The following is a 27,099-nucleotide window of genomic DNA, read 5'->3' as shown; positions in this document are numbered from 1 at the left end:
AAAAAAAAGTCCTTTATAGAATCTGTGACAAAAATAAGGGTTAGGGTCGACAGCGGTTAATTTCAGTTTTCAAACATGCCTTTTTATTTCTAAGGCTATATTCTAGTAAATAATGGCATAAAGAGCAAAGTTACCAACAACAATGCAAAAACGCAAAGTGAGAATTACAATCCTGGAAGAATAAAGAAGTGCATTACTCAGAAGAAACAAAACCCCTTGCATTTTGAGGAGTGAAATCTCAATATACAGAACCTCTAACCATCTTTCTATTTTATTGTATTGTTTTTTTGTTTTAGCTTCTGATCTTGGGAAGAAGGTTTAAAAGTAAATAATAAGCAAATAGCTAATCTTAAAAAGAAAAAAATATTCTTACACTTGGTGTGATCGTTCACCACCAGCGCATAGGTTTGTGTTTTGAGAATGCAGGATAACTTCCCCAGTTTGTCTGTCAGGTGCACCTGAAAACAAACATAAAGGTTAAGAGACAATAAATATGTTTGGCTTCTATGTTGTTGTGGATTCAGTGTCTCCACCATCAGGCAGACCTGTCTGAAGTCCTTGCAGAGCATCGTGCTGACAGGATCTGACAGTTTGGCCTTTCCATCCTGCACACTGGACATGATGGTTCCCAGCGTCACCATCCCAAGGAGTTCACTGCAGAATCACAGGCAGATATTCAGAGTCAGAATCAGGTTTATTGCCAAGTAGGTTTGCACTTAAAAGAAATTTGACTTGGTGCAGACAAATCAGATATACAATTATATATACATACAGAATACAGAATCTATAGCTATATACAATATAAAGCATACGAATACTATATGCAATATATAGCTATATACACAGTAGCCTGTGCATTAATGTAATGCAGGAGGTCTGGAGATGCTACGTTGGTGTAGCTACTAGGTCATGAACAGGGGAGGTAGTGTCAGTGTCTCAGGGGTCTCTGGGCCTTGTTGATAAGTAGCGGATGGGAAGAAACTGTTTTTGTGGTGTGAGGTTTTGGTCCTGATTGACCGTAGCCTCCTGCCAAAGGAAAGTGACTGAAATAGTTTGTGGCTGCGGAGTGTGGAATCAGCCACAATCTTCCCTGCACGCATGAGGCGAATAGATCCTTGAGAAAGGAAGACTGCAGCCGATCACCCTCTTTGCAGACTGTATGACACACTGCAGTCAGCTGATGTTCAGCTCCCATTTTATGTCCTGTGAGATAATTGTTCCCAGGAACAGAAAAGACTCCACATTTGACACTGGGAAGTAATAGAGGGTGATGGGGAGAGCTGGGGCTGAGTTCCTCCTGAAGTCCACAACCACAGTCTCCTAATAAAATTGGTATTTCTACATGGCGATTGACTGACAACCAGTCGATCGCCGGGATCACAACCCCGGCTGGGATAAAGCATGATGGAAAATGCATTTCCACAAACGTCTCTCTGTGTATCTTTTGCAAAGTAACGGCACATACCCAGAATGATCGAGGACCGGCGCCTGATCGAAGCCCTTCTCTCTCAGCATCTTGATGACTTCTTGGCAGGAAAGGAATGGTGCAATGATCAGAGGGTTGGACAGGTGTAAGCTGTGGATGGTCAGGTCCCACCACCTTCAACAGATAAAAGTTAATCTCCTATTTCACATCCTATCCTAAAGGTGGAGAAGCTGTTTATTTCTTTACTGTCTTACCAGGGTTTGACCTCACTTGGATTCTCCAGGAAACCTTTCTCACACATCCACTGATCGCACAAGAACTTAGACCTGGAAATAAAATCCGGCTTTTAGATTTTCATCATGGGGCTTATATACTAAAAGTTTATTGGTTAACAGACATTAGAATTATCCATATTCAGAACCATGATCCTCTAAATTTCAAACTTCTCCCAGCCTCAAAATCCCAGGAATGCAGCAGAATAAGGGTGAACCAAAATGTTGCTGTGCTGGTTCTTACCACAGTCATAAACCTGGTTTCCTGTAATAGTTTCTATCATGCTGGTAATTTTCATGCTTTATAGAACTTTAGAATGTCCACAAACATTAACTTTGATCAACCCAATAAAATCAACCTTAGTGTTACTTTGTGCATTAAACTAATTAGCATCATGACATGTTAAATCATTTTTTCCCCAATATTACTAACTTTAGTTTATACCACAGTCTAGATTTCTAATCTATTTATATGTTTGGATGCGTGCTTTTAATTTAATAAAATGACGACAGTATCACTACTAAATAAACTTAGATTTGATTTAAGTTATATTGCTAAATCATACAAAACAATGGGATGAATTATTTCAATAGTTACCCAGAATATTGCTAAACAGCCAAATATTGAACTTTTATGACTTAAAGCTTTTAATAACTACTTTAGTGACATTTAGTGGCAAAGGTTGAAACCAACAGTGGCATGTTAAACTGCCCCTGTCATTTAGAAAACTACTGTACAATAATAGTAAGAATGAAGAAAAACTTTAAAGGCATTTTGGGTCAAAAATATTTTCTGTTCTTATTACTTTCCTTTTTAAAAAGAAGAAAAATGCATTACCTTTGTTTTTGTTCGACTGCACACTGTACAAACTATAGGTATTATATTCTTGGCATGAAAGCCCCTCTAAGGGGGGTAAAACCTTTATGATCCTCATTTGGATTATTATGCACATTATCTCTGGTCTAAAAGTGTAGATGCAGGAGTGAATAACAGACTCTAACAGCCTTATTGCAGAATCTCTGCTTGTTTTCTCTTACATGTAGTTACGAACAGAGTCTGGCAGGATGACCACGCAGCGCTGTCCCTCCTCCAGCTGCTGAGCCATCTTCACTGCCGCCGCCATCGCTGAGCCAGAACTTCCACCTGGATTAAAAACAAAAGAGCGACAAGATAATTATTCGAAATCAACTTAGATGGCATTTAAAAAACACATAAATATGAATATGTTGGTTGGTGGTATGAGCTCACCACAGAGAAGGCCTTCCTCTCTTATTAGTTTGCGTGCCATGTTAAACGTTTCCTTATCACTTGATTTGTACCACTTGTATACGAGCTGAAGGGTTTTATAGAGAGAAAGAGTAAAGTTATAGCAAACTAAGAAACCCTTAACTTTAAATGTCCGCGTTCACTCTAACACTCACAGATCTATCCAGAACAGTGGGTATAAAGTCATATCCAATACCCTCAACCTCAAAATGAGCACTTTCATGTTCTTCTGTCTGTACCAGCGAAGAGCCCTCAGGATCCACACCGATTATCTGCCAACAATAAAAAAACAAACAGTTATATTAACATGGAAGGAAGCTATTTTAAACGTGTCCATCTTTAAATGGATGTAAATTACATGCATGATTATTTTTTCACCTAAGCAGTGTAGGTTGATGATAAATCATCTTTTATTAGCTGTTATGGTGAATAAAATTAAAGCATTTTCCTGGGTGAACACTTTCATGAGTGGGTTTTTTGGGTTTGAATATCTTGCCTTGACATTGGGGCACTTCTCCTTTAGTTTTCGAGCGATACCAGTGAGCGTACCACCTGTGCCGGCTCCGGCCACAAGCATGTCCAGTTTACCTGAAAGGAAAAGGACAGTTCTCTCTAAATGTCCATGATCATTTCAAACTAAGGGCAGAAATATATAGTTAAAGAAACAACATGTAGGATTTTTGTTACATTTGTTCTTGGCATTTTTTTATGCTTTATATGTGTAACATTTGTGCTCTTTTTTAGATAAATAAAACTGCATGCTTTGTGGTTTATTTAAATGTGTCTGGATTTTATCTTGTGTAAGTTTTATGGTATGTTTAAAATCTCACTGGTTAGCATAAGCTTAAAGCATCATACAGCCATTAAAAAGAGTTGTACACTTTTAAACTTAAATAAGGTAAATTTCTTATCTTTGACATTGCATTTACTGGAAAATATGAAAGTTAAATAAATTCAATCATAACATGTAGGCCAAAGATTATATTTTTAACTTTAGTTGTTATTCTTTTTTTTCATCGTTTTTGGGGGTTATATGATGTATTCCAAGTTTTATGTGAAAAAGTTGGAGGTTTTTCTAATGAACTTTTTCCATTTTTTAATCACACACACTAAAACATTAACATAAAATGTCCTGAGATAGGCTAGATTTTATTATTGCTTCAAACAATCCACCAATCTAAAAAACCCAGTGTTGAAAGCAATCTATTCACCATGTTTAATTTTAGCTGGGATAGCAAATATGAAAAAGATGCTCAGTTTTGGGTCTTGATTAAAAAAAAAACAAAAAAAAAACTGAAACACTGTCTTTATGATTAAACACGGTGGTTGCAGCATAATGCTGCGGGGATGATGTGGGAACAGGAACCTGGACAGAACTGATGAGATGAACGAATGAGAGAAAACCTGTAAGAGGCTGTAAAAGATTTGAGACTGCGGTGGAGCTTTAAGAATGACATCAATCCAAAACCAAAACACAATTGTGTGTTAAAATGCAGAGGGGGTCATCCCTGGTGGGCGTGGCTTCTGCAGCAGGTATCACACCTGCTTGTAATACCCTCTGCTGTTATAAGGTCATTTTAAAGTGAAAGGTTAATTCTCAGCCGAATTGTTTGTTCTTTGAAGAACCTTTGCTTACACCTGCTTTGAGTTTGCCTGGTTTAAAATTATGCTCAGACTGCAAAAAAATGGAAATCTATATGAGTCATTTTTGCTTAAATTAAGTTAATTTTGAGGAACTGAGGAGATAAGTGAGACACCTTGCCAATGGAACAAGACAAATTAAATTAAAAAAAACAAAAAAAAAACAATTGCTTTGTCTTATTTCAAGTGAATATTATCTAATCATCTTATTCTAGGAGTTGAAATACTCATTCCCTTAGCAAATAATCTTATTTACCTACTAAAATTAAGGGTAAATATACTTAAGAAATGTTGTACTTATTTCTAGATGGTTTTTAGCAGTGCAGGGTTTTGTTTTTTGTTTCCTTTCCACCCAGACTGTTTACTGCTGGTGTCCTAACTTGATAACTTGACCTTACAAGGTGACATCACCATCATGGTCATTCTTTAACAGCCTTTCTTATATTGCCCTTTCGTAAGGGACTCATGGGGTGGGAGGTTAAGGCAATCGAGACACATGTTATGACAATTTTTGTTAGACACTGAATAGGTTTTAACTGAAAATGCTTGAATATAAAACAAGCAGGATTACAGGCCTGGGTCTTCAAGTTTTTTAAGATTATTGCGCTGACTGGGCAAGTTTAGAGAACTTGAAAGAAGCAGACATTTTGGTTCATAGAGTAATAAAATGAAAGATAATTAAAAAAAAAACTGAACAAACCATCACACTGCTCCAGGATTTCTTCAGCCGTTGTATCATAGTGAGCCAGGGGGTTACTGGCGTTACGGTACTGGTCCAGGATGTGCGAGTTTGGAATCTCACTCCTTAACCTCCAAGCTGTGCGAATGTGAGACTCCGCTGAATCAAACGCTGCAGATGTAGGAGTGCGCACAATTTCTGCTCCGAGAGCCTTTAGCACATCCACCTATAGTATAAAAAAACAAGGGCAGATCAGCTGCATGTACTAAACCACTGCTGTGGAACAAACTAATGCAGAAAACACTTACCTTCTCCATACTCATCTTCTCAGGCATAGCAATAATGCAGCGGTAGCCTTTCACAGCTGCTAGGAGAGCAAGGCCGATTCCTAGAGGTGTTCAGAAGAGCTGGTTTATAAGCGCTGGTGTTGTTTTATTATAAAGTAAGTAACAGAACCACAGTTAGATATCTGAGCTATCTAGAAGTAAGTACCCGTGTTTCCAGAAGTGGGCTCAATGATTGTGTCCCCTGGTTTGAGGATCCCTTCTCTCTCAGCGTCCTCCACCATCCGCAGAGCGATTCTGTCCTTAATGCTGCCTCCTGCGTTGAAGAACTCACACTTGGCCACTAAATAAGGAATAACATAGGATACTGTACCATTTCCATTGTGAAAATATGTGATAATTGGGAATAAATAGCTGGCACACAAGAAAATAAACCTATGTAAAGTTGTTGCAAGACTTCATTTCACCCTCTGTTGCATTCACATCTTAAGCAACCCTCAGTGTTTGTGTCTATTTGAAGAGGGAAACTATGAAGCATAATTTGTGACATTGTTTTCAGTTTGAGTGTTTTAGATTTTTTATGTCTTATGTTTTTAACGGATATTATTTGCCTTCTGTAAAGCATTTCTGTAAAGCATTCCCATTACCCTGTGCATTTATGGTGCTTTACATATGAAGGACCTAGAGTGTGGCTGAAAAGGAAAAAACAGCCATTTCAAAGGAATTTAAATCATGCAATTCAATTGCACATTTGAAATAGATTTTAAAGAGTAATTGTAATTTAAAATGTATGAATGAATTACTAAATACTGGAATTTAGAAATGTATTTTCAAATCATATTTCTAAATTCATATATTTGATTTTAAATACCTCATCTAATCACCCATTTAAAAAGGTAATTCATTATTCCATTTCCATTTTATTTCACCATGCATTTCAAATCCTTTTTTTTGGCCCTCTCCATTTACCTTTTCTCTAACCGAGCAGACTGAAAACCAATCAAGCCAATCACAGTTGCTTCTCAGACGTAACCAGCTCCCTCATTGGTCAGTTTGTGAACTAGGTTTGGCAATCAGGGTTTCTATGGAAGAAACCCTAGTTTTGATTTTAATGGATGTTTGACTCCAAATCCTTTCAGCATGAATATCCTTTGTATTTAACAAGGTAACAATTTGACAAACAGTTAATGTGGCTATATAAATATATTACCTCAGACTTTTGTTATATAATGAAAACTTTTCTAGTTCTGATTGAAGGAAAACAGTTGGTGTGCCTTAAAAAGTATATATATATATATTAATTTGTCACATTACCACCCGCATCCCTGTCTCAGCTAAAGAAAGGCAACCTCACAGCATGATATAACCACTACCATGCTTTTATCTTATATCTTCTGACAAACAAGACTGTCGCTTTTCTAACAGTAGCTTTTTTTTCCCTTCTGAGGCTGTCATTGCCTTTAGCTGCATTTAATGATTGATCAAGATTGATCAAAGCATTGCATATTGTTTTATGACTGAAACTTGCATTCAGATCTGAATAACTTCCCATTCCAGCTGGGTTATGTTGAGGTCACATTGAAAACAAGCAGACTACATTACAGTAGTAGAGCAGAGGTTGTGATAGAGTATATTTGAGGTTGCTAGAGTTCAGCAGTGTTAATAAAATTAAATTAATTAAAATTAAAATTAAATAATTATGTATACTATGTGTATTGTGTATGTTAAGTTTTTTTTTTTTATTCTTTTTTTTTTAGAAGATTTAGTGCACCATTCTGCTACCAAAGCCTGCTTTATTAGATTTGAGGTTCCAGTCACCGATGCGAAAACTTCTTCAAAGATGGCTTCCTGTTGTAGATACATTTTTGGATCCATAAAGTGCAATAGAGAACACAGCAGGACATTTATGTTTGGTAAATATAACACCCATTGCTTGCCCAGAGTGACACACTGTTACATGCACTAACTAACTGCAATCCTCCTGATATGCACAGATTCCAGGTCAGATGCACCGAAGCATCCAGTACATGGGCATATAATTGCCCCACAGTCCTTTATTTCTGTCAAAGAAGCATTGTAGAGAGACAGATAGCAAATAAAGCCCATATTGTTCTTCTCTGCTTTTCTGTTGTTCTACTTTTTTATGCAGGGTTGGTTCATGGCTGTATCTTACTGGGGCATTCAGTTCACATCATTACCAAGGCTTCAAATGCTGAGGGTCCTTGTTTTAGTCAGAGCTGCGCTCATTTTCATCTCCATGCAGTTTAGCTGCAATGTTCAAAGTGAAGCTTGATTGTTAACAGCAGTCCAAGTAGACCTGCTTGCAAAGAATTCCAGATGTGAGCAAGTTCTGATATTCCAGTCTGTTTGATGACTTAGTCAGCAAAAAAATAAAATAATAAATGTAGGCATTAACCAATATTCTTGATGTTAATGATGTGTTTGTTTGTTGTTGTTTTTATGCAGCTTAAAGGCATGTTTGCACCACCTGACATGAGTGTCATGATGGGGGAATGTGTTTCTTTTCATTTTAGACATAAGCTGATCTAGATTTTTTAGGTACATATTAATATGCATGTTACAGTCAATAAGCAAGTCTGAATACAGACACTTTTGTAAATATGCAAACAAAACTCACGACCCTTTTTTTCCACCAGAAAAGAAAGTTGGAATGCAGTCTAAGCAGCAAAGGACCCAAATAAGGTCTGGGGAAATTTAGATTTATGTTATTTATTTTTTTCGTGATCCAAGAAGTCTTTTTTCCTGTAATTGATAGCAAAATTATACTTTTATTTTTCAATTAAAAATGTAAAAACACATGGAATGCCTTTAATACTTTTATGGATCCACCTTTCAATGTGTTGCAGCTGTAGGTTTCTTGAACTGTCATTGCCAATGTTTTACATTAGAGGATCCATTTCTTGCACAGCTTCTTATTTGCAAAAAAGGCTGAGAATGAGATTGGATTGAGAAGGTATGTGAACATCAGGTAGCATCGGCAAGTTGCCGATTCTCAACTAGATTTAAGTACGGACGTGGAGTAGGCCTTTCATACATGCATGTTTAGAGTCGTTTGAACCTTCCAGCAGGTTTTTAACCTGTATTTAGTTCTATCAGTCTTCTTCAAACCCAAGAAATGTGCCCACAGGATGATACAGTTTGTTTCCTGCCACATGCAGGATGTCTTCTTGCCCCTGATTTGGGAAGAGCCTGACTAATGGCTGTGCTGTCATCAGATTAACTAATTAAAGTTTCCTACAGTTGCTCCAGATCTGTTATGGACCTCTTTGCTTGTTTTAAAAATGACTTTTGTTCTATTCCAACCTGCTGAGGCCTTCATGGAACCTGGGATTAAAAACAAACTCAGGTGGCTGTTTGCATAACAGGTAAACTCTGCAGGCAAATTGTTGCCCTGCAATTTATTTAAGTTTCAAAGTAAAGGGGACTGAAAATATTTCGACTAAAGTTTTCAGGTTTTATTTACTCACCCCCTGAAAAAAATGCAGTTTCTTCTACCTATATTGTCTTCTTTTTACCTAAAAATCTCGCATTATGCAATGAAAGCTTTGGATGTGATGTGACAAATGGTGAAAATGTCAAAGAGGTTTTGCACTATAAAAGTCTCAGCCTCTGCAAGATGTGAGCCAGCAGAGGAAATTTTTCAACCAAACACCCTGAATGTTTCCAAGTTTTCGAGTTGCATTTTTTTTCTGTGGGCCTAAAGGACAACGAGTCTTTGTTTTTCACCTTTCCCTCCTTGTGAGCATGCTGCCTTCTTAAACAATACCCCAATGGTAACTCATTGCCCATTTTAAGGCCATGAGCTACTCGATACAGAGCAGGAAGCCATCATGACCTTTAAAAAACCCCAAAAGCATTTTCCTGTCATAAGGGTGAAAGGAATTGTAGTAGGTTTTTTTTTTCTTTCAATAAAAGCACCAATCTTTCCTATAATGTTGCTCTAAATCAGGCATACTTTTAGCTTGCTAAAGCTTGAAATTGCTGATGTCTCCGTTGTTCTCAGTGAGATACGATTCTGTGTGAGTTCATCTTTGCTATTATCCCAATAGAACTGTGTAATGTGTCATTTTAGATTCTATTAAAGTACTTTCAGGGTGAAAAGCTGATCTGACTCCCTATCAGTGTCTTTGTATGTGCAGTTGCATCAAGCTTTACTCACAAATTTCACACTTTAACCCAAACTCCTTTGGGATTTTATTCAGGCGAACCAGAGGCGTGTATCCAATGTGTCCCAGGATGTTGGGGAGGATGCTTGGTGGTTTGATGCTGCAGAGGACAAATGTCAAAATCAACCTGATTGAAATGCAATCAACCTTACACAGTAACAATGAGGGGAGGAGGTTATCTAGTGCTATGGTTGGATTGTATCATTTCACTTCACTGTAGACTTGCAATAAAAAGTGTGTGCTGTTCCTAGGATGGTATTATTATTAAACATATATCCAAAAACAGACTTAACATGGCTTTAAACCTACCAGGGAATGGCTGTCCACCTTTATCGATAGGCAGAGACAGAGGGAGATTGTTTTAGCTAAAACATGATGTATGAAGGAAAACTATCTGCACATATATTTGAAGATATCTCCAGATTAAGACACAGTGGTGGCAGCATCATGCTGTGGGGATGCTTTTTTTCAGCGAAGGTAATCAGTTTAAGTACATGACAACTGAGGAAGAAAATCAATCAGAGGCTGCAAAAGACTTAAGACTGTAGCTGAAGTGATCAGATTGGAGATGCTTTGTCCTGATCCAAAATGTAATGCTCTCAGATTAATTTTGTTAAATCCAATGAAGTTTGAGCAGTTCTCATCAGTTCTTCTTCACAGCATACAGAATGTGTCCAAAACTTTGAGGTTGTGAGACCTTTATGAGACCTTTCAGAGTCGAAAAGAAGGTAATAACCTTTATTTTACATCAAGAAGCTAGGTTTTTTTTTTCCATTCCTCCCCTCTGAGTCATGTGATTCTTACCGTGGCGGCTGGCTATGAGGGGACTCTGACATTGGAGTCCCTGGCCTCCAGGTGCATTTGCTGGGTAAATCCGGACGAATCCACTTCATCTGATCAGCCGTCTCTTTTGCGTTTCTGTCCATTCCACCATTTTCTCCACATTTTTGGAAAGGATTGTCTGCATCATTGAGCGGCTCGTCTTTTGAGAGTCCAGGCAACTTGTTCCCACTGGGGAAAATTTTGAGATCTCCATCCATGCAGGATTTTTGCTCTGCATGCATCAGGGTTCCTCCACCTGGGCAAGTCGCTTGAGCATCTTTTAAGCATTGGTTTCCGAACACAGAAGGCATGACTCCCCTGCAGCAGGAACAGACAGATGTTACATCAATTCTTAGGAAAATCAAGATTTAATTTAAACCTACAGGAATTGTCATTTGAAGAAATGCAATAAAAAGATAAGTCTCCAGAAATAAGATGAGTAAAACCTTACTGAATGTCAGATCAATCTAAAATTTATGTTCTGCAGCTAAAATCAGCTTTGTGCATGATAACTGTGGTGCTTTAAAGCTGAAGTTCAAAGGTCTAACCCTTCTCCCCCAGGATTTCCCCCGTCATTATTTAATAGGTCATGATTATGGATAATGAGCAGAATTGCAATTTTTTCAAGTCTTTGGTAAGATAAAAAAAAATGCAGAAAATCATTGTATCAATTGTACCTTATTTACAAAATCATTTGATAATAAAGGCAGTAGAACTTTAGTTTAATCTAGCCAAAACCTAAAAGTTATGTTTGTTTGGATCTGTTAAAACTATGCAAAACTTTAAATAGGTAGAATTACAGATTCTACAGATAAAACCCCTCCAATAGTCAAATCCATTTTACCTCTGAATTAAAAAAACATTCAATAAAGCAATCAATTTTAAAGAGTGGCCCAACAATTGATAGAAAGTGGAGGTTTTTTGCAATAAGTTTGGGTCACCATCTGATCAATAAACCTCCTCATCCAGAACTTCATCTAAGGACGTTATGCTAGGATTGTTATAAGTAGCAATTCAATCCAGAAATACTTTATAAATCCCAAAAGGGAATGAAATGTTGCAGTAACTTATAGAGTTTTCTTTTTTTTTCTTTTTTTTTCTTTTTCGTAGGGTTGTTGTTTATTTTGATAGTTGTGGGCAAGGAGGATCTTCTGTAGTGGTGTGTCATGCACTGGATCAATGGAAGCCTCTGACTGAAGATGGATTTCAGTTTTCTGAAGAGGATGCTCAATGTTGTCCATAATCTTCTTAACATTTTTCTTAACTCTATAGTCTACAGATGTTCCAGAGGAGTTCCGAGAACAGAGTTGGCCAACTTTATCAGCTTGTTGAGCTTTTTTCAGTCATTTGCTCTGATGCTGTAACCCTGGCAGATGATGGAGGAAGAGATCACACTCTCCACAACAGACTTATAGAACATACGTAGCATCTTGCTACAAAGTTATTATCTGCTCTGTCCCTTCTTGTAGTCTAGTTCTAGTTTGTTGTCCAGGTGAACATCAAGGTATTTATCCTCCTCATCCACCTTCACTTCTTCTCCCTTGATGTTAACAGGATTCCATTTGTTCATGTTTCTTGTGAAATCTACAATCATCTCCCTTGTTTTGTACGATTGTTCGTGACTCCACCTGAGTCTTCAGAAGTTTCCCACAAAGTAAGTCAGGCTGAATTGTGTTAAATAAACTGGAGACATCAAAAAACATGATCCTCACAGTGCTGTCTGCCTTGTCTAAAATCAACCTGATATGTCTGCTGTGGTTAAACCTCATAACAAGTGCCCAAAAAGGAAAAAACAATATAAGTAAAAATCCTTTCAGTTTTACTGCATTCAGCACAAGAAGCAAAAATCCTCAGAAAAAAGAAACTTTTATCAACAAACGGAGAAGATAAAGTTCTCATAAAAAAGAATATCCTAATCGATCAAGCAGAGCTTCTCCAACTTGCAGCCATCTTAAGCAGAGAAAATCTGGGTCACCTCTGTTGTTACTGTTGTGATTAGGATGTAAAAACAGCAATTAATAACTTTCTTTGCCCAAACACTAACTAGTATTTAAAGATTAGTACTCATATTAGTGATAATCTGTTAATTAAGTCCAGCACAAGTTTGTTAGATAGTATAGTTCAGATTCTAACTATTTATTATAATTATTTATATCTAATTAATCTAATAAATTACTAATTATTTGGTTCGATATGCTTTTGTCATTTTTTGCATCACTAATTTAGTTCCTCTTTTAAATACTTGTCACTCACTTTCTATTGCCCATCTCACACAATAGATTAAAGTTGGTTAGTTAGCAACAATTCCACAGAAAACAGTGATTGGAAATCTTTAATTGATACGAGTATCAAATATGTTGATCAGAATTTCCAAAAATTGCATAATTTTCACATTTTGCATCTTATAATTTTTCAGAGAGTTTTTCCAGCTATGCATAAAAATAATTTGAATTAGACTATTTTAGATATTTACTGGATGAAATTCCGTTTTTGTGTTGCTGAAATTAACTAAAATCAAAGAGTCTAAGATTTTCCAGCATTATCATCATTCAGTGGCAAATGATGATTAATGATCTGTTTTTCTTTTCTTTTTTTCTTGTTTTGTTTTCCTTAGCATTAAGCCATATATCCCGACAGGAAAAAAAAAACTGTCTCTACAGGATTATATGAACATCTGTGTTGGCCTCCAGGTTTTTGCATTTTTTTTTGGATTTTACAAATTTCTTGGATATCCTGAAAAAAAAAAATTACTTCGCTGATTTCCTCTAAGTTTCTATTTATCAAACTCTAACTCCTAATGCTGTGGATGCTGTGTTGTATCCAAGTTCACATAAATGCAGCTGTCAGAAAGATAAAAGAGCCCTAATGAGCTTTGCTGTTAAAAATAGATTAAAAAAGAAATAATAATAATAATAGTACAAATTATATTTAAAGCTAACTAAATAAGCAAACGCCTTGTTGTATATTTTTACAGCTAAAACACGTATGTAGAAAGACAATTAAACTATATTAATAGTTAGGTGTTAACTTATCTGGATGTGCTCACTAAGATAATATATTTCTTAAACTCTTTTTTTTGTATGTTCTTATTTAATCTATTTATTTCTATTTAATTATCTCCTTCCTGGAATATAAATCACTTTAAAGATTGTATTATTAAAAACAGCTTTAGAAATAAATTTTGGTGGATTGATTTATGCACCAGGCCTTTTGTTGTATTGATGTCATCCTAATGTATCAAAACTGCAAGTGAAAAAAAAACAGCTTTAATTTATATACTCTTCAAGGAAACATTTTTGTGTGGTGCATTTGTTTTACAAAATGCTAATAATTATCAAAAGGTTATATAAAAGATTTTTCACAGACATTTGTTTAATGCAATACTTCTAACAAAATAATTATCTGCAGCTCTACCTAATATATACAAGAATAATACTTCAGTTATAATGAAGTAAGTCTGTAACTGTTTTCAAAACAACTTCACTGAAAGTAGATCAGGAAACGGACAAAATTCTTTAAACTTTAAAAGCCTGATTTAAACTAATTTAAAACTCCAGTTACTACCTGTATACTTGAACTACTTTGCCATGGAAAGTTACATTTTAAATTTGGTAAATAACTTTACTTATTAATTTAATCTAGAGAGACAGAAGGATAACTTTTATCCAGATTTAGATGTCTCATTCCTACTGGTTTAAAAGTTTTAATTAATAGCAATAATCAGATTTAATCAAGTTACAGGAGCTTAGAATAAAGTCTCAGTATTTTTTTCCATGCAAAGTTTTAAGAGAGGATACTCACAGGAGGCTCGGCACCACTGACATTCTTCCAAAGACTGTTCTATACAAAAGAGGCTCATTCCCAGACCTAATATGTGTGGGGGTTTGGGGACTGTATGCAGGGGACCAAACCACTGAGATGCTCTGACGGGGGGGATGCTGGTCTTCTGTATTCGAACACATCACTCTCTTCATTAATGGACAGCCTTTTGATGTGTTTTCTCACATCATTTATCAAGAATTGATTTTCCTACCAGGATAAACTGAGGTAAACATCTCTTTGCTGCTCAGATGCGGGGGGCTCCTGACACCCCGTTCCCCCCTTCATGATTTCCACCCAGGCTGCACCCCAAAGCAAACTTTGTAAACACTTGTTTTGATGCAAAGGTCTTTTTGGGTTAATGCCTCGTCGTTTTGGTGAAACATGGGTTTGTTTCCCCCAAATATCAAACAACAGTTTGCCATTCAGTCTCAAATTTGAAAAATGTCCAATCCTATATTTGTTTGATTTTAAATTCCAAATGGATAGTTTAATCATTTATAAACACTAAAAGTATTTTGTCTCAAGACACAGCTACAAAACATTTGATAAAACATCTAAAGTTCCTATTTTTTAAGCTTCCTTTACCAACAAACATTTCAACACTGTCAAGTTCAAGGTCATTAAACCTCTGACAGTGTTGTGCTGTTTGGGCTGAATTGTAATTTTAGGTGTGTTTTTTAATGTATTCAAGTCTTTAATACATCTTTTAAAGCTAAAATGTCTGCGGTTTGCACATCTTTGACATTTTACGCAACATATCTTCTCACTCAAAACACATTTTATTGTTAAAGCTCCATTAACTGCTAAAATCCCTTTAAAAATATTATGCTTTAACATTTTAGTTAAAAAAAAGGTTATTTGTATGAATATTAGATTACCAATTTGTATATAAGAAGAAAAAATACACTCAGAGAGACTTTAATACTGAAACTGGTATTTTAGTAATACATTTGTTTGTTTCTTATGGTGAAGAAAGTGAACTTTACCCAAGAAAATCATGAAATAAATATTATTGTTGCTTTTTTTCTGAAAATGTTTTGTATCCAATGCACTCAGGTAGATCAAAGTAATTTACAATGACACAAATGCTGCAGTCCTTTTCTTACAGAGTTGATGGAAAAGATCTGAAGTTAATCCAGCAAACAAAAATCAAATTTGGATCAAATCATTTTCCAATTTTACATGACACTGACTTTACCGGATGCTGGGATTAACCTGGATTTAGTCATGCAAAGAGTAAAAAGATCGCCTCTTTCAGTCGATTTAGTGAGCTTAAAAGGAAGAAACAGAAAAACTGACATGAATATACAGTATATATAAATACTGGCATGAAGGTACTCCAAGGTTTTAAAGAATATTTTGCCCTCTGATGGTTAACAGTCTTTTTAAAGATGTGAGGCAAAGTGCCAGAGTGACTAGAGGATCCTTAGGAGTAGCAACCCCACCCCCCTCCTCTTTCAGCAGTCACTGCACACTGCCAGTCAGCTGGCTGAACAGATGTCACTGAACTTTGTGACGTGAAACAACAGAGCTTTAGACCATTCCTGTTCGAATATATAGATACAGTACACGTTGGCTATAGCAAACATGTACTGTATTTATATTAATGTTCCTTTTATATATGTTTTACACAACAGGAAACTATTTAAATAACCAATAACAGAGCTAAAAAAAAAAATAACTGGTCACATTTCAGCAGCAGCAGGCTTAGCTTGCATGTAAGAAAATATACAAAATTAAATACAAACAAATATAAATTATATATTTCTAGTTTTTTGTGCCGATAATGGGAAAAATACAATTTTACCAATGGATATTATGATATTCAATGGAAGAATAGAAAGGCATAATATCCCATCCCTTACATATGACTGGATAAAAATGTAACATTGGATTAGATCAAATCAGAATTCTCATATTGATACTGGAATTAATTGCTCTGCTACAGAAACCAATTATCAGTAAAGTTAATCACAGAAAATAATGCCTAAGCTCATTAGAGTCTAGATTTACTCAGAGTTAGAGTGATGGGCTGTTGAGAGCAATAATAGCAGCTGATAAAGTGATTAGCCTATCACACCACGTCTGCAGTCAGTTTAAGTATCTGTACAAATCAAAGTCTTACCTGTGTTTTTCTTTGATGCATTTACATAGCCTCTTTGAGTGTAGGGAAAAAAATAGATTTATTTCATAATTCAACCCTTTGCAATGGTAATAGAGGATTTATGAGGCATGCTTGTTGAATCTATAAAGAAAAATCAGCACCAAGAGTCTTTTTATCTCACAGAAGAGGTTATGAAAATGTTTAGGATACCTGTCATTTAAATTCAGACTGTGGAAGAACCACAGTTCTGGTATTATTGGACAGTCACCTGATCATGAATGTCAACAAAACAACGGAGATTATTGTAGAAAGCAGAAAATACATAAACAAGTTGAGTATAGCATTGAAGAAGAAGAAGTGGAGGTGATGGAGGAGTATAAATACCTTGGTGTTCCCCTGCACAACAACCTACACTGGAGACACCGTTTACAAGGAAGGAACAGAGTGTTGATTACAGTGTGATCTCTTCCTCCATCATCTGCTGGGGTAATGGCATCAGAGCTAATGACTTAAAAAAGCTCAACAAGCTGATAAAGGTGGCCAGTTCTGTTCTAGGAACTCCTCTAGATCCTCTGGAGAATGTTTGACAGAGAAGAACTCTTCGTGAAGTGAAGAACATTATGGACAACAGTGAGCATCGTCTTTAGAAGTTTTTTTAAACAGAATTTCCTGCCTATAGCTATTAACACCTGGCTAACAATAACCTATGAGTTACTGCAACACTTAATTTCCCTTTGGGATTAATAAAGTATGTTTTAACTGAATTTATCACTAGATTTTTCAGAGCATCTGTGAAACTGGGTCGGCCTTTCTGGTACCACACTGAACTGGTTTAAATCCTACCAGAAGGACAGAGACTTCTATGTGTCAGAGAATAGAAAAATCTCACGGAGGGTTCCTCAAGTCTCCACTCTGGGGTTCCTCCTATCTTACATCTACATGCCCCCCTTAGCGTAGATTATAGCAAACAACAACTATGACTATGCTGACGATACACAGCTTTACATCAGAATGTCACCAGGTGCATCAGTATCTGAAGCACAGGGGACTTCACAAAGCATCAATATGTGGTGGGTTGGGATTGAGTAGGACTTGGTACTAAACCACACTGCCACAGGTACCAAAAACAGGTTCAATTTTGTTACCATGTCTACCTGGCCACTAAACTGGACATATCTGAGCTACTTTGACAATTTATTGAGCAGAGGTCTCCGGGTCCAGACCTAGAGCTCCATCTTTTAGATGTGTTTCCTTCCACACCTGAATCAAATATCTAAATAACCTTCTCAACATGCAGTCAATTTCTCCAGAGTCCTGCCAATGAACTCATTATTTGACTCAGGTATGATGAAGCAATAAAAAGGTACAGTTTACCGAACCCCCAGAACTGGGATTAAATAATCCTGCTAATGAGTATTGCCAAGAGGAAGATAAAAGACACCAGAACCAACAATGTAGACAAGCTGAAGACTGGTAAGCAACTAGGACTTGAACAATATCCTAATAATTATCATGTTGTGCTTAACTGTGACTGTGTTGTGGGGGCAGCAGTCTCAGCAGAGACTTCCAGATTTCCCTTACCCCAGACACTTCCGGCAGCTACTCTGGGGGAGCCCGAGGCATTCCAGGTTCAGCTGAGAGACAGTCCCTCCCTGGGCTGTATCCAGGGCCCTGCACTTGATGGGATGTTCCTGGCACACACTCTGAGGGAGGTGTCCTCCTACCTCAGCTGACTCCTTTCACTGTGGCGAAGTGGCTCTACTCTGAGCCTCTAACAGCAGGGATGTCAAAACAAAGCCCTATAGGGTTGCTATCCTGCAACCTTTTCATATCACTGTGGTCCAACACATCTCCACCAAATGGTTTAATTACTTGCTTAGTTGAACTCCATTTCTTCAAAGTCCTGCAAAAGACTTGCTCATTTGAGTTATCTAAATAAATGTAAAAGGTGCAGGACACCATCCATCAAGGATTGGATTCCCGCTCCACCAGCTGTGAAGCTCCTCATGTCATCACGGAGTACCAAACCTCCCTGCTGAGAAAACTAATTTCGGCCGCTTGTATCCAGGATCTTTCTTGAAGTCTTTGCTCCACCTCCTACACAAGGTCAGGCTCCTTCCCTTCCCAGAGGGGTGGCGTTCCACACTCCTAGAGCCAGCGTAAGCATCTGTGGTTCAGGTCACCTCCACCTCTGACTGCCTTCCAATCCTCTTTGGCCTTGTCCTTCATGGTTTCCCCTGCAGGTCCACTGAGGGATGGTCTTGTAACGCTCCATCATGCTTGGCGCAGCTGGGTCCAACAAAGATGAACCCCAACCACAGGCATGCGCCACTGTACCAAGGTGACTGCAATTGAAAGGATTTTGTAGTCGGGCTTTGTGTGACCCCTAACCTTGGGAGATCAAACCGTTGGCATTTAAGCTGCCAGAAATTACCTCTGGGATAACTCATTCACCACATTAAGGTGATGGTTAATGCCACGCATTTTAATTGAAAGCTCATTAACAGGCTTTTGCTCAACTGCAGTCATCAAATTCAGCTGTGCTAAAGCAGGGAAACCTCTAAAACCTGCAGGACAGCGGCCCTCGAGGACCAACTTTGGGGATGCCTGACATAGAGGGTGATAAAATTCTGTGCCTTCTCCTTATCCTTAACAGTTGGATATGCTGGACACACGGGGGCGCCAAACCCCTATCTATTACACATGCATTAAATTGGTGTAATCTGGTTCAGTTAAAAGCTTAGTAAAACTGATGTCACCACTTTTTCTAAACCTTGAGCAGATTCTCATATGGCCAAATAAAAACCTGCTTTTTGTAAAAAAAATCTAAAAAGTTTCCTTTTTAACTGAATTGTAGATATTTTATCATGATGAACCTTCAGTTTATTAACATATTCAGTAGATTACTGGAAGAAGTGATGCTAGTGAATACACAAATTTCACTCTCCATTTGTTAACTGATGGACTTTCTCTTTATTTCAAGGTTATTATTTATATAACAACCTTCAGATGCTGTATTCTTCAGATTGTAGTTAGCATATAAAGCTATGCATGGCACTCAAAAGCACAATTTTACGTAACAACAAAAAAAACTACTTTCTCAGACAAACCAGACAAAAAAAATATTTAAAACAGTTTCATCAGAAGAATAAAAAAAGAGAAACATTTTTAGTGACAAATGAGTCAGTAAACATTCTATTTGAGTAGAAACCTTAGATTTAATGAGGTGAAAGTTATTTTCACAAATTTTCAAAAACCTGCCTTGTATTAAAATCAAATGAGGCAGGACACAAACTAAAAAAAAAACAAAAAAATAACACAGTGATGGATTCAGGGATGGAGAAGTAAATGATCAATACTCGTAATTCAGAATCTTCCTGAACGCTCTCTGTCTCTGGACCGACGCCTCTCGTGATTGCGGCCTCCTCCTCGACCTCTATCCCGGTCTCTGGATCGGGACCGAGACCGGTGGCGGCTACAGGTGTGAAGAGGTAGAAATAGATTAAACAAAACCGCTTTGAACATAGGTATAACAAATTTTATTAATGCTAAAATAATGTTTTTACCCCTTCCTGCGGCGTCCATAGAGCTCTCTTCTGAGTTCACGTGAGATGGGTTTCAGATGCATGAAGTTACAGAAGCCTCCACGAGTGCATTCTCTGTAAACGGGGAAGGAGATCCATTTAAAAATAGTTACCTGCAAACCTGGCAGGTGTTCGAAATAAGGTTGGAAGTCCAGCACTATTGTTCCACCTAAAGTCTGCACCAAATTGAGAGTAACTTTTGCTCCCCAAGTTTTATACCTTCAACCTTTTAAAGCCACAAACCAACAATGCTTTTGACTAGAATTCTATGTGCAAGGCCAAGGTGTTTGCAAAAATGTAAAGTTAAAAGCACACCGCAGACTTTGTTACCTAAAGAGTTTATGCGTTATGATTACTTTCAAATTAATCCTGAGGCCAATATACAGCATTTAACACCATCAATGCTGCGAGCGGGGCTCCCCTCTAGAAGACGCACCTCAATCGACCAGGTCATCAGACCTAGAAGAACGTATTGCTTTACTGCCACAGGCTCTTATATCGTCATGGGGATAAGGTTTTTGCTCTACTTTTTTTCTGTCTGCTCAACTACTGGTCATGGCTGAGGCAAGGAAAATGTTTAAACCTCCTAAGGCGGCTATAAAGAGAAAATCTGAAAGAGATCCTGTGTGAGGAAAAACAAGAGTCGATCATGGAAAGGAGTTTGTTCGTTGGCGAACGCTGAAAGAAGAAGCCGGATGTAAAACCCGATTCACTTCTCTAACTTTATTATTAGACTGGTAAGTCAACACTTGGCTCCTAGTATAGTCATATATATGTATTATTATTTCTTCAGCTGCATTCTTTACAGAACGTCTCATTCTGCAGCCGCATTTAGAGAGTAATTTAGTCCCACATTTCCAAAACAATTATCTGCTTGTTGTCAGAGCAGATCTAACAAACTTCAAACTAGATGCCAATGGATAGGGTAGAAAACATTTTGTAATAGTTAGATTCTTTGCAAAACCACAACTTAACTGAGGTAAAAACCGCCACATATTTATAAGAAAAATGTATATTATTGGTGAGGGGAGCTGAAGTCTTCTGTAAGGAGGCATCTACATGCATGTAAGATTGAAACTCTGAAAACAACATTTAAAGTCTGTAAGCACAAAATCTACCTCCAATCTTTTTTTTTTTTTTTTATGAGGAGGTACATTTAAAGAATGATTGGGTATTTTAGGATGAACGGTTTTAAAATCTTATGTTCAGATCAGGCAACATGAGTGGAAAACTAGAACGACATTTTAACCGGTTCATAAGGCGGCGGTGCTCACCCCATCTCATACTGGCGACAGCAGGCCTCTCTGAAGTCTGTGACTGGAGAGAGCTCTGCGTGGATGGGCTGCCCGTTGAACCATCGGTTGTTCAAGTCTATCACGGCCTTCTCAGCATCCTCCTCATTGCGGAACTATGGAGTGATCAGAGGAGAGGTTAATAAACAAACCAAAAGAACCGTCACAGCAGTGCAGAAATGAAAATAGAGTTGCTTGGAGTCCAGCTCTCACCTTTACATAAACATTTCCTACAAGGTGGTCCCCAAGGTTGTCACAGACGTTCATTTCCTCCACTTCTCCGTACTTTTCTTCCATCTCTGTAAAGACTTCCTGTGATGGGAGGGAAAAGACAATTAAGACTGATGGTTTGTGTATTTTTTTGTCATTTAAGATAAAACCCGAAACTTTAGTGAGAATTTCAATCCAAGGCAGTCTCACTTCCTCTCTAGAGTTTATGCATTTTGCAATTACCACAATGCAAGCATCGTTCGGCTTTGAGAGCTGACTGTCAGAGCCGACAGAGACACATGGGGGTCTGAATTAGTTCAGAGTTACAAACGGATCGATACAGAGAACCTTCAGAGACCGAATAAACTAATGTTCAAAAAATGGGATGCCATCACTGACACCTACATGAGGAAATATGCAGTTAGAGTGCTGTGTATTGTTGTGCACTTTTTGTTCTATGAGTGTTGAAACAGTAACCCATTGGTTTTGTCATTGCACTTTTGTCCAACATCTCTGGTCTGACATTTGTAAGTTTATTGCAGAAAAAATTGAGAAAGATTTTAAGTTATTTTGGAAGGATGTCCTTTTTGGACTTTATGACCTCAACAGTACTTAGACTAGACCAAATGAGACTTTCATTATTAATCTTATTATTCTCTTGGCAACATTTTACATTCATGAATGTAAGTTTGCACATTCCAAAATATATTTTATTGCTTTTAACAATGAGGTCAAGCAATATGTCAACACGATTATGTATTCTCTTAATCAAAAGGCAACAAAAACTGTAAATGTGTGTAAACAATTTAATATTTTTTATATAAATTTGTACTTTCCCTGGCAAAATGAGATTATGTAAATCTTCATTTTTGTTTTATGTTAAAACATATTTTCACAATGGAGAGGAATGTTCATGTATTCATGTAAACTGTGCAATTGTTGTGGAAAAAAAAGTTCTGTGTATCATCTCATCCACATTAAATAGAAACACTACTCAGCCTCACAGACGACAGCTTACAGCCCTGCATAAATGTGAAAGTGACTTCTGACAGCCCTGCTTTACAGACGCTGAACATACAGGTTCAGCAGATGAAGCCCATTAACCAGGTTTAATAAACATTTATGCAAATATGTTGCATATATTTATTTTATTATAGTATCATAGTGTTTTTTTCCCCAGTTTATTTTTTAAATTCAGGTCAGTGCTCCGCTACACACTTTCAAAGTGTAAAGGCGATGTAAGGATGATGGCTCACAGATATGGTACAAGGATAATGTAAGTTCAGCACAATTCATTTGAATCTCAAAACCTGCAGTGCTGCTTTTTAATTATATTCTTTTTAATTATTCAAATGTGTTCTTTACATCAATAAAAGTTAACTTTCTTTTTTTTTAAGACATGAATTTCATAAGCAACACTATAGTTGTTTAGACAAAGTTTAAAGGTAAGAAGAAAAAAAACATATATTCAGTGTCATCTTCATTTTACATATCATTAAGTATTTACAGCTCCCAGTGTTTTTTGTTTAGAAACCTGGTCCAAATGGCTCCCTGTGTCTTAAAGCCTGCAGACCACAAATCAGACTGTGGACAGAAAAGGAGGGAAACTTCCTGATTATGTTAAAAGGAGAAGCAAGGGGCAAATAAAAAATTCTGCTTCCTCTCAGCAAACCCAGATATGTCCTGCAGCTGAATGAGAATATCCAGATTTCCTGGGTTTTGTCTTTTATTTAATTCTGTTGTTTGACTACTTGAAAAATCTCTTCCCTTCCTTTCTGAGGAATTAATTTTTTTAAAACACTGCTAAGAATGTGAACCACTGGTTACCTCAAAGAATTCATCGTAGTGCTCCTGCATCTCCATGTCGCTGACAGTACCTAGTGGATGTAAAGAAGAATAAAAAAAAAATAGACAACTTAATTCATGTTCATCACCATGTTGGGAGAAAACCTCTCAGCATTTTCTAATGAAATAATTGATACAAAGTGACCTCCACTGTTTTTAAAGTAAATAAACTTTTTTATTGAATGAAACAATTCTTAGAATTCTCTTTTTTGTGATGTGGTCCTTAACCAGCTGACACATCAATGATTCTGCTGCAACAACAACATCTATGTTCATGTGTTTTAATAAAAATATGACTTCATAAATCATAGCTGCAAAATTATCCATCTAAGAAAAATCAAATATACTCAGTTTGCAAGGTTTGGGTGACATTTTTTTCTAAAAAGAGTATGTTATTCAAATATAAAATATAGTGTGTAAATATAAGGATAACTAGACGCTGCTCTTAGTGTCTGCAAGCTAAACCTGTCCTGGGGAAATTAAACAAATTCCATGATAAAGGATTCTGCCAGCCTTGGCTTATTTTAAAACAAAGGATTTAAAAACTAAAGGAATGCATAACCTAAATTATTACATTTATGGTCCAATTATTTTGGTGTCAACTATAAATGTTTTAAGCAACGTGTTCCAACTACATAGACCCTGATTTTATGCACAGACATAAACTTAAACACAATAAAATAATTATTTTCAGCATGAATAAATGAGGATTTCCATCCCTGCCATGTAACATCTTTAAAACTCTTATAGTAAGACCCTTGACAGAGAACTTTTACTTACAGGTCAGCCCATCCAGAGACTGAGCGCTGTTCTGAGGGTTCCGGTAAATATTGAGCAGGGCAATTGTCTGTAAAACAAACAAGAACCCCACAACAGTTTTTAATCAAAATAACTAAAATACAGCATCAAAGAACATGCAGAACCCATATATACATGAATACTTATCAAAAATGTTACTTTAGAGGCAACAATATAGGATACGATAAAGGAATTTCTATATTATAGATATTTAAGCTGTATGAAAGTGTCTCCTATTACTGCACAGTACTTCCACATACAATTCTGTTGTCTGGAATGAAATCCAAACCTAATTGTCATGTTTAAAGTAAGACATTAACAGATTTACAAATAATACTGCTATCACTTGACAATTAATTGCAGACCTCATCTTCACAAAAAATTTGGTTCAGCTGGTTTGAAAGTCTGACCTTTAAATTACTTATTTTCTCTGGAAAAAAAAAAAAAGATCTAAGCTAATGCAAAAAAATTAAAAACAGTTGAGTGAGTACAGATTGCAATACAATCTAAAAAAAAAAAAAGTATAGCTATTGTAAATAATTAAGAGAAAGCAGCATGAATATTAAGAACCATAAAAATGGAAATGAAAAATCCTCTGTTGTAACCTTGCTCAAACCTCTCTAAAATTCCTAGTATCAACCTAGTCCTTGTACTTAATAGCAAATGATGAGGAAGAAAGCTATATTAATCACTCTAATGCAGTATGTACCATATAAATGATGTATTACATGTTACAAGTGTTCCTTATTCATATTATGTATATATAAGAGTATGAGTTGGATCATTTACCTGGCTAAATGTTGGCTTGTTGTGTAATCTGGAGCAACGGTCGCCATGTCGACAGGCACCGATTTTAAAGTAAAAAGAGCAATTGACTCTGCAAAAAAAAAAAAAGTGAGAACAATAAAGTTAAAACAAAGACACTTTTTTAGACACCGTAGGAGTTAACATCTCATGGATAAATATACTGAAAAGACCTTATTAAAATAATGCAAGTGAAACCATGATGATATTAGGATGACAGTAAGTCTGTCACAGCCATTTTTATGCCGATAAACCTGATGATTTAATAGATGCTTATGTTTTAAACAACAGTAATTACATTAACAGTTCATTTAAGTCACAATTTGAGCAGTAAAACTTTATTTTTATATATTTATATGGATCTTTGTTTAAGGATAAATGCAATCAAATACCAGAACAACCCAGTCTTTATGTTTAAATTTAAGATTATACGTTTAACCTTATAATGATTAGGACTTTACAGCCATTATGTTACTGAGGCATAAGTAACCTTGAACACACTACTATATAAATTTTTAGTATATATATATATATATATATAAATAAATAAATAAATAAATAATCTATTAATACAGGATTTGAAAAACATAAAGCTGAAGTTTTTTATTCCTCTGCCTGTTTGGGATAAAAAAAAAGTTTAGATTTAGCAATCTAGGCCTTGTAAAAGACAGTTATTTACATTTTTTTTTCCCACCAAGGGCCGATGAAGTTCATCTCATAATTTTGGTTTATAAAGCATTTCATAAAAAGTAGGGATGTTAATGAAGTAAGTGTGTTTTGGGTTGTGTAGATGACTTCATTGAAACCTTAGGATAACTGCATTCAAAATTACCGACCACCATCACATGCATTTTCCTCCTACATACAACAAAGAAATGTATGAAATTACCGCAACTGCAAGTACTAGTTAAATGTAAAATCAGTAAGAATGTTATAAGAATATTTCCTGGTAAGATATATAATTATTTTAGAACACATGTTCTTACTTATCGCCTGATTCAGAGCCAAAGCTAATTTTCTGAGCGTGTTAGCATGCTAGCACTAGTAGCCGATGCTAATGTAGTGCTATGTTGATGTTTTTTTACAGAACGGAGCAAGTTTTGCATTACTACTCAAAGCTAAAATTAAGAAACATGGAAAACGAAAACCCCGTTATTTTTAACCAAACAAAGCACAAAGACTCACTTGTCTTTCTCTGTCCCAAAAATGGAGGCCAAGTACTCTGCCATCCTCGCTCGCCTGGCTGCTCAAAACAGGCTAGCACACTTCCGGTCTAGCTCCTTCAGAATAAAAGGAAATTCATCGTCAGCATTTGATTTTTCACAACAAAACGATTGTAAAGAAATATGATTGTGAAAATACACGTTATAAAAATAAGTAAAAACGACATTTAACTGTATAACTCAACGTGTTTATTTACATGTTATTCTATCTAATGTTACTTCTACTTTATCAAATTGTATATTTTTCACAGATTTATAATCATTACTGTTCTATTGATCCTTCTGTCTGATCAGATGACAACAACATTGGGAAAACAGGATCTTTATATATATGCATCAGCAACAAAAAATAGGCATTCAGCATTCATTCATCATGAAGTTAAAATAATAACTCAAGCCATAGATTGTTACACACAAAAACTTAAGGTTACTTGGAGAGATTTATTGAAATATTTCAACTCTATTCACTGAAGGAATGGTGCATGCAGGAATCCATGGAAATACTCTGCAGAGGTACAGACGTAGCAGTTACTCCCAACATTTACATTTTAAGAGAAATAAAACATCCAAATATTTGTAATTCAGTGTTTAACAGAAACTACATCTTGCTTGCTATAGTTTTTTTGATTAACATTTATAAGTACATCTTACTTTTTTTAGTCTCGAAGATGCTAAATTTGCATTGTTTGCACATTTTTACATGTTCCAGAAGTCATATAGACAAGAGGCAACATATTTACACCCATATGACAGTAAAAAAAACAAAAGAATCAGAATCAAGTTTATTGCCAAGTAGGTTTGCACTTACAAGGAATTTGACTTGGTGTTGTTGGTACAGA

At 36.3% G+C, this 27,099-nt stretch overlaps 2 protein-coding genes across 2 annotated transcripts in view; both read right to left on the bottom strand.

Moving 5' to 3' along the window:
* Positions 1-373: 373 nt before the first annotated feature.
* On the bottom strand, positions 374-14,413 carry LOC107104501 (cystathionine beta-synthase-like; the record flags this gene model as incomplete). Its single annotated transcript, XM_015404504.1, has 14 exons — positions 14,380-14,413; positions 10,561-10,896; positions 9,750-9,856; positions 5,778-5,912; positions 5,594-5,673; positions 5,307-5,511; positions 3,462-3,553; positions 3,121-3,237; positions 2,948-3,032; positions 2,737-2,842; positions 1,681-1,752; positions 1,466-1,600; positions 546-654; positions 374-458 (listed from the first exon to the last, which is right to left on the bottom strand). Coding segments are annotated over exons 1-14 (1,687 nt in total), but the record flags the coding sequence as incomplete, so codon positions are not given.
* A 5,289-nt stretch (positions 14,414-19,702) lies between these two features.
* The window catches only part of LOC107104505 (splicing factor U2AF 35 kDa subunit-like), a 9,991-nt gene continuing 2,594 nt past the window's right edge, over positions 19,703-27,099 (bottom strand). The window contains exons 2-9 of the mRNA XM_015404511.1: positions 26,223-26,317; positions 25,023-25,110; positions 24,216-24,282; positions 23,418-23,467; positions 21,594-21,692; positions 21,363-21,496; positions 20,071-20,163; positions 19,703-19,979 (exon numbers count right to left, since the gene is read on the bottom strand). Of these exons, the coding sequence (XP_015259997.1) occupies positions 19,871-19,979; positions 20,071-20,163; positions 21,363-21,496; positions 21,594-21,692; positions 23,418-23,467; positions 24,216-24,282; positions 25,023-25,110; positions 26,223-26,266 (684 nt within the window). The 5' untranslated portion in view covers positions 26,267-26,317 and the 3' untranslated portion in view covers positions 19,703-19,870. The remainder of the gene's footprint in view (positions 19,980-20,070; positions 20,164-21,362; positions 21,497-21,593; positions 21,693-23,417; positions 23,468-24,215; positions 24,283-25,022; positions 25,111-26,222; positions 26,318-27,099) is intronic.

This window comes from Cyprinodon variegatus, unplaced genomic scaffold, assembly GCF_000732505.1.
Source record: "Cyprinodon variegatus isolate N-32 unplaced genomic scaffold, C_variegatus-1.0 Scaffold1769, whole genome shotgun sequence".
NCBI classification, from domain to species: Eukaryota; Metazoa; Chordata; class Actinopteri; order Cyprinodontiformes; family Cyprinodontidae; genus Cyprinodon; species Cyprinodon variegatus.
Note: the sequence above shows the minus strand (reverse complement) of the source record. Positions and strands in the feature narration are given on the sequence as shown.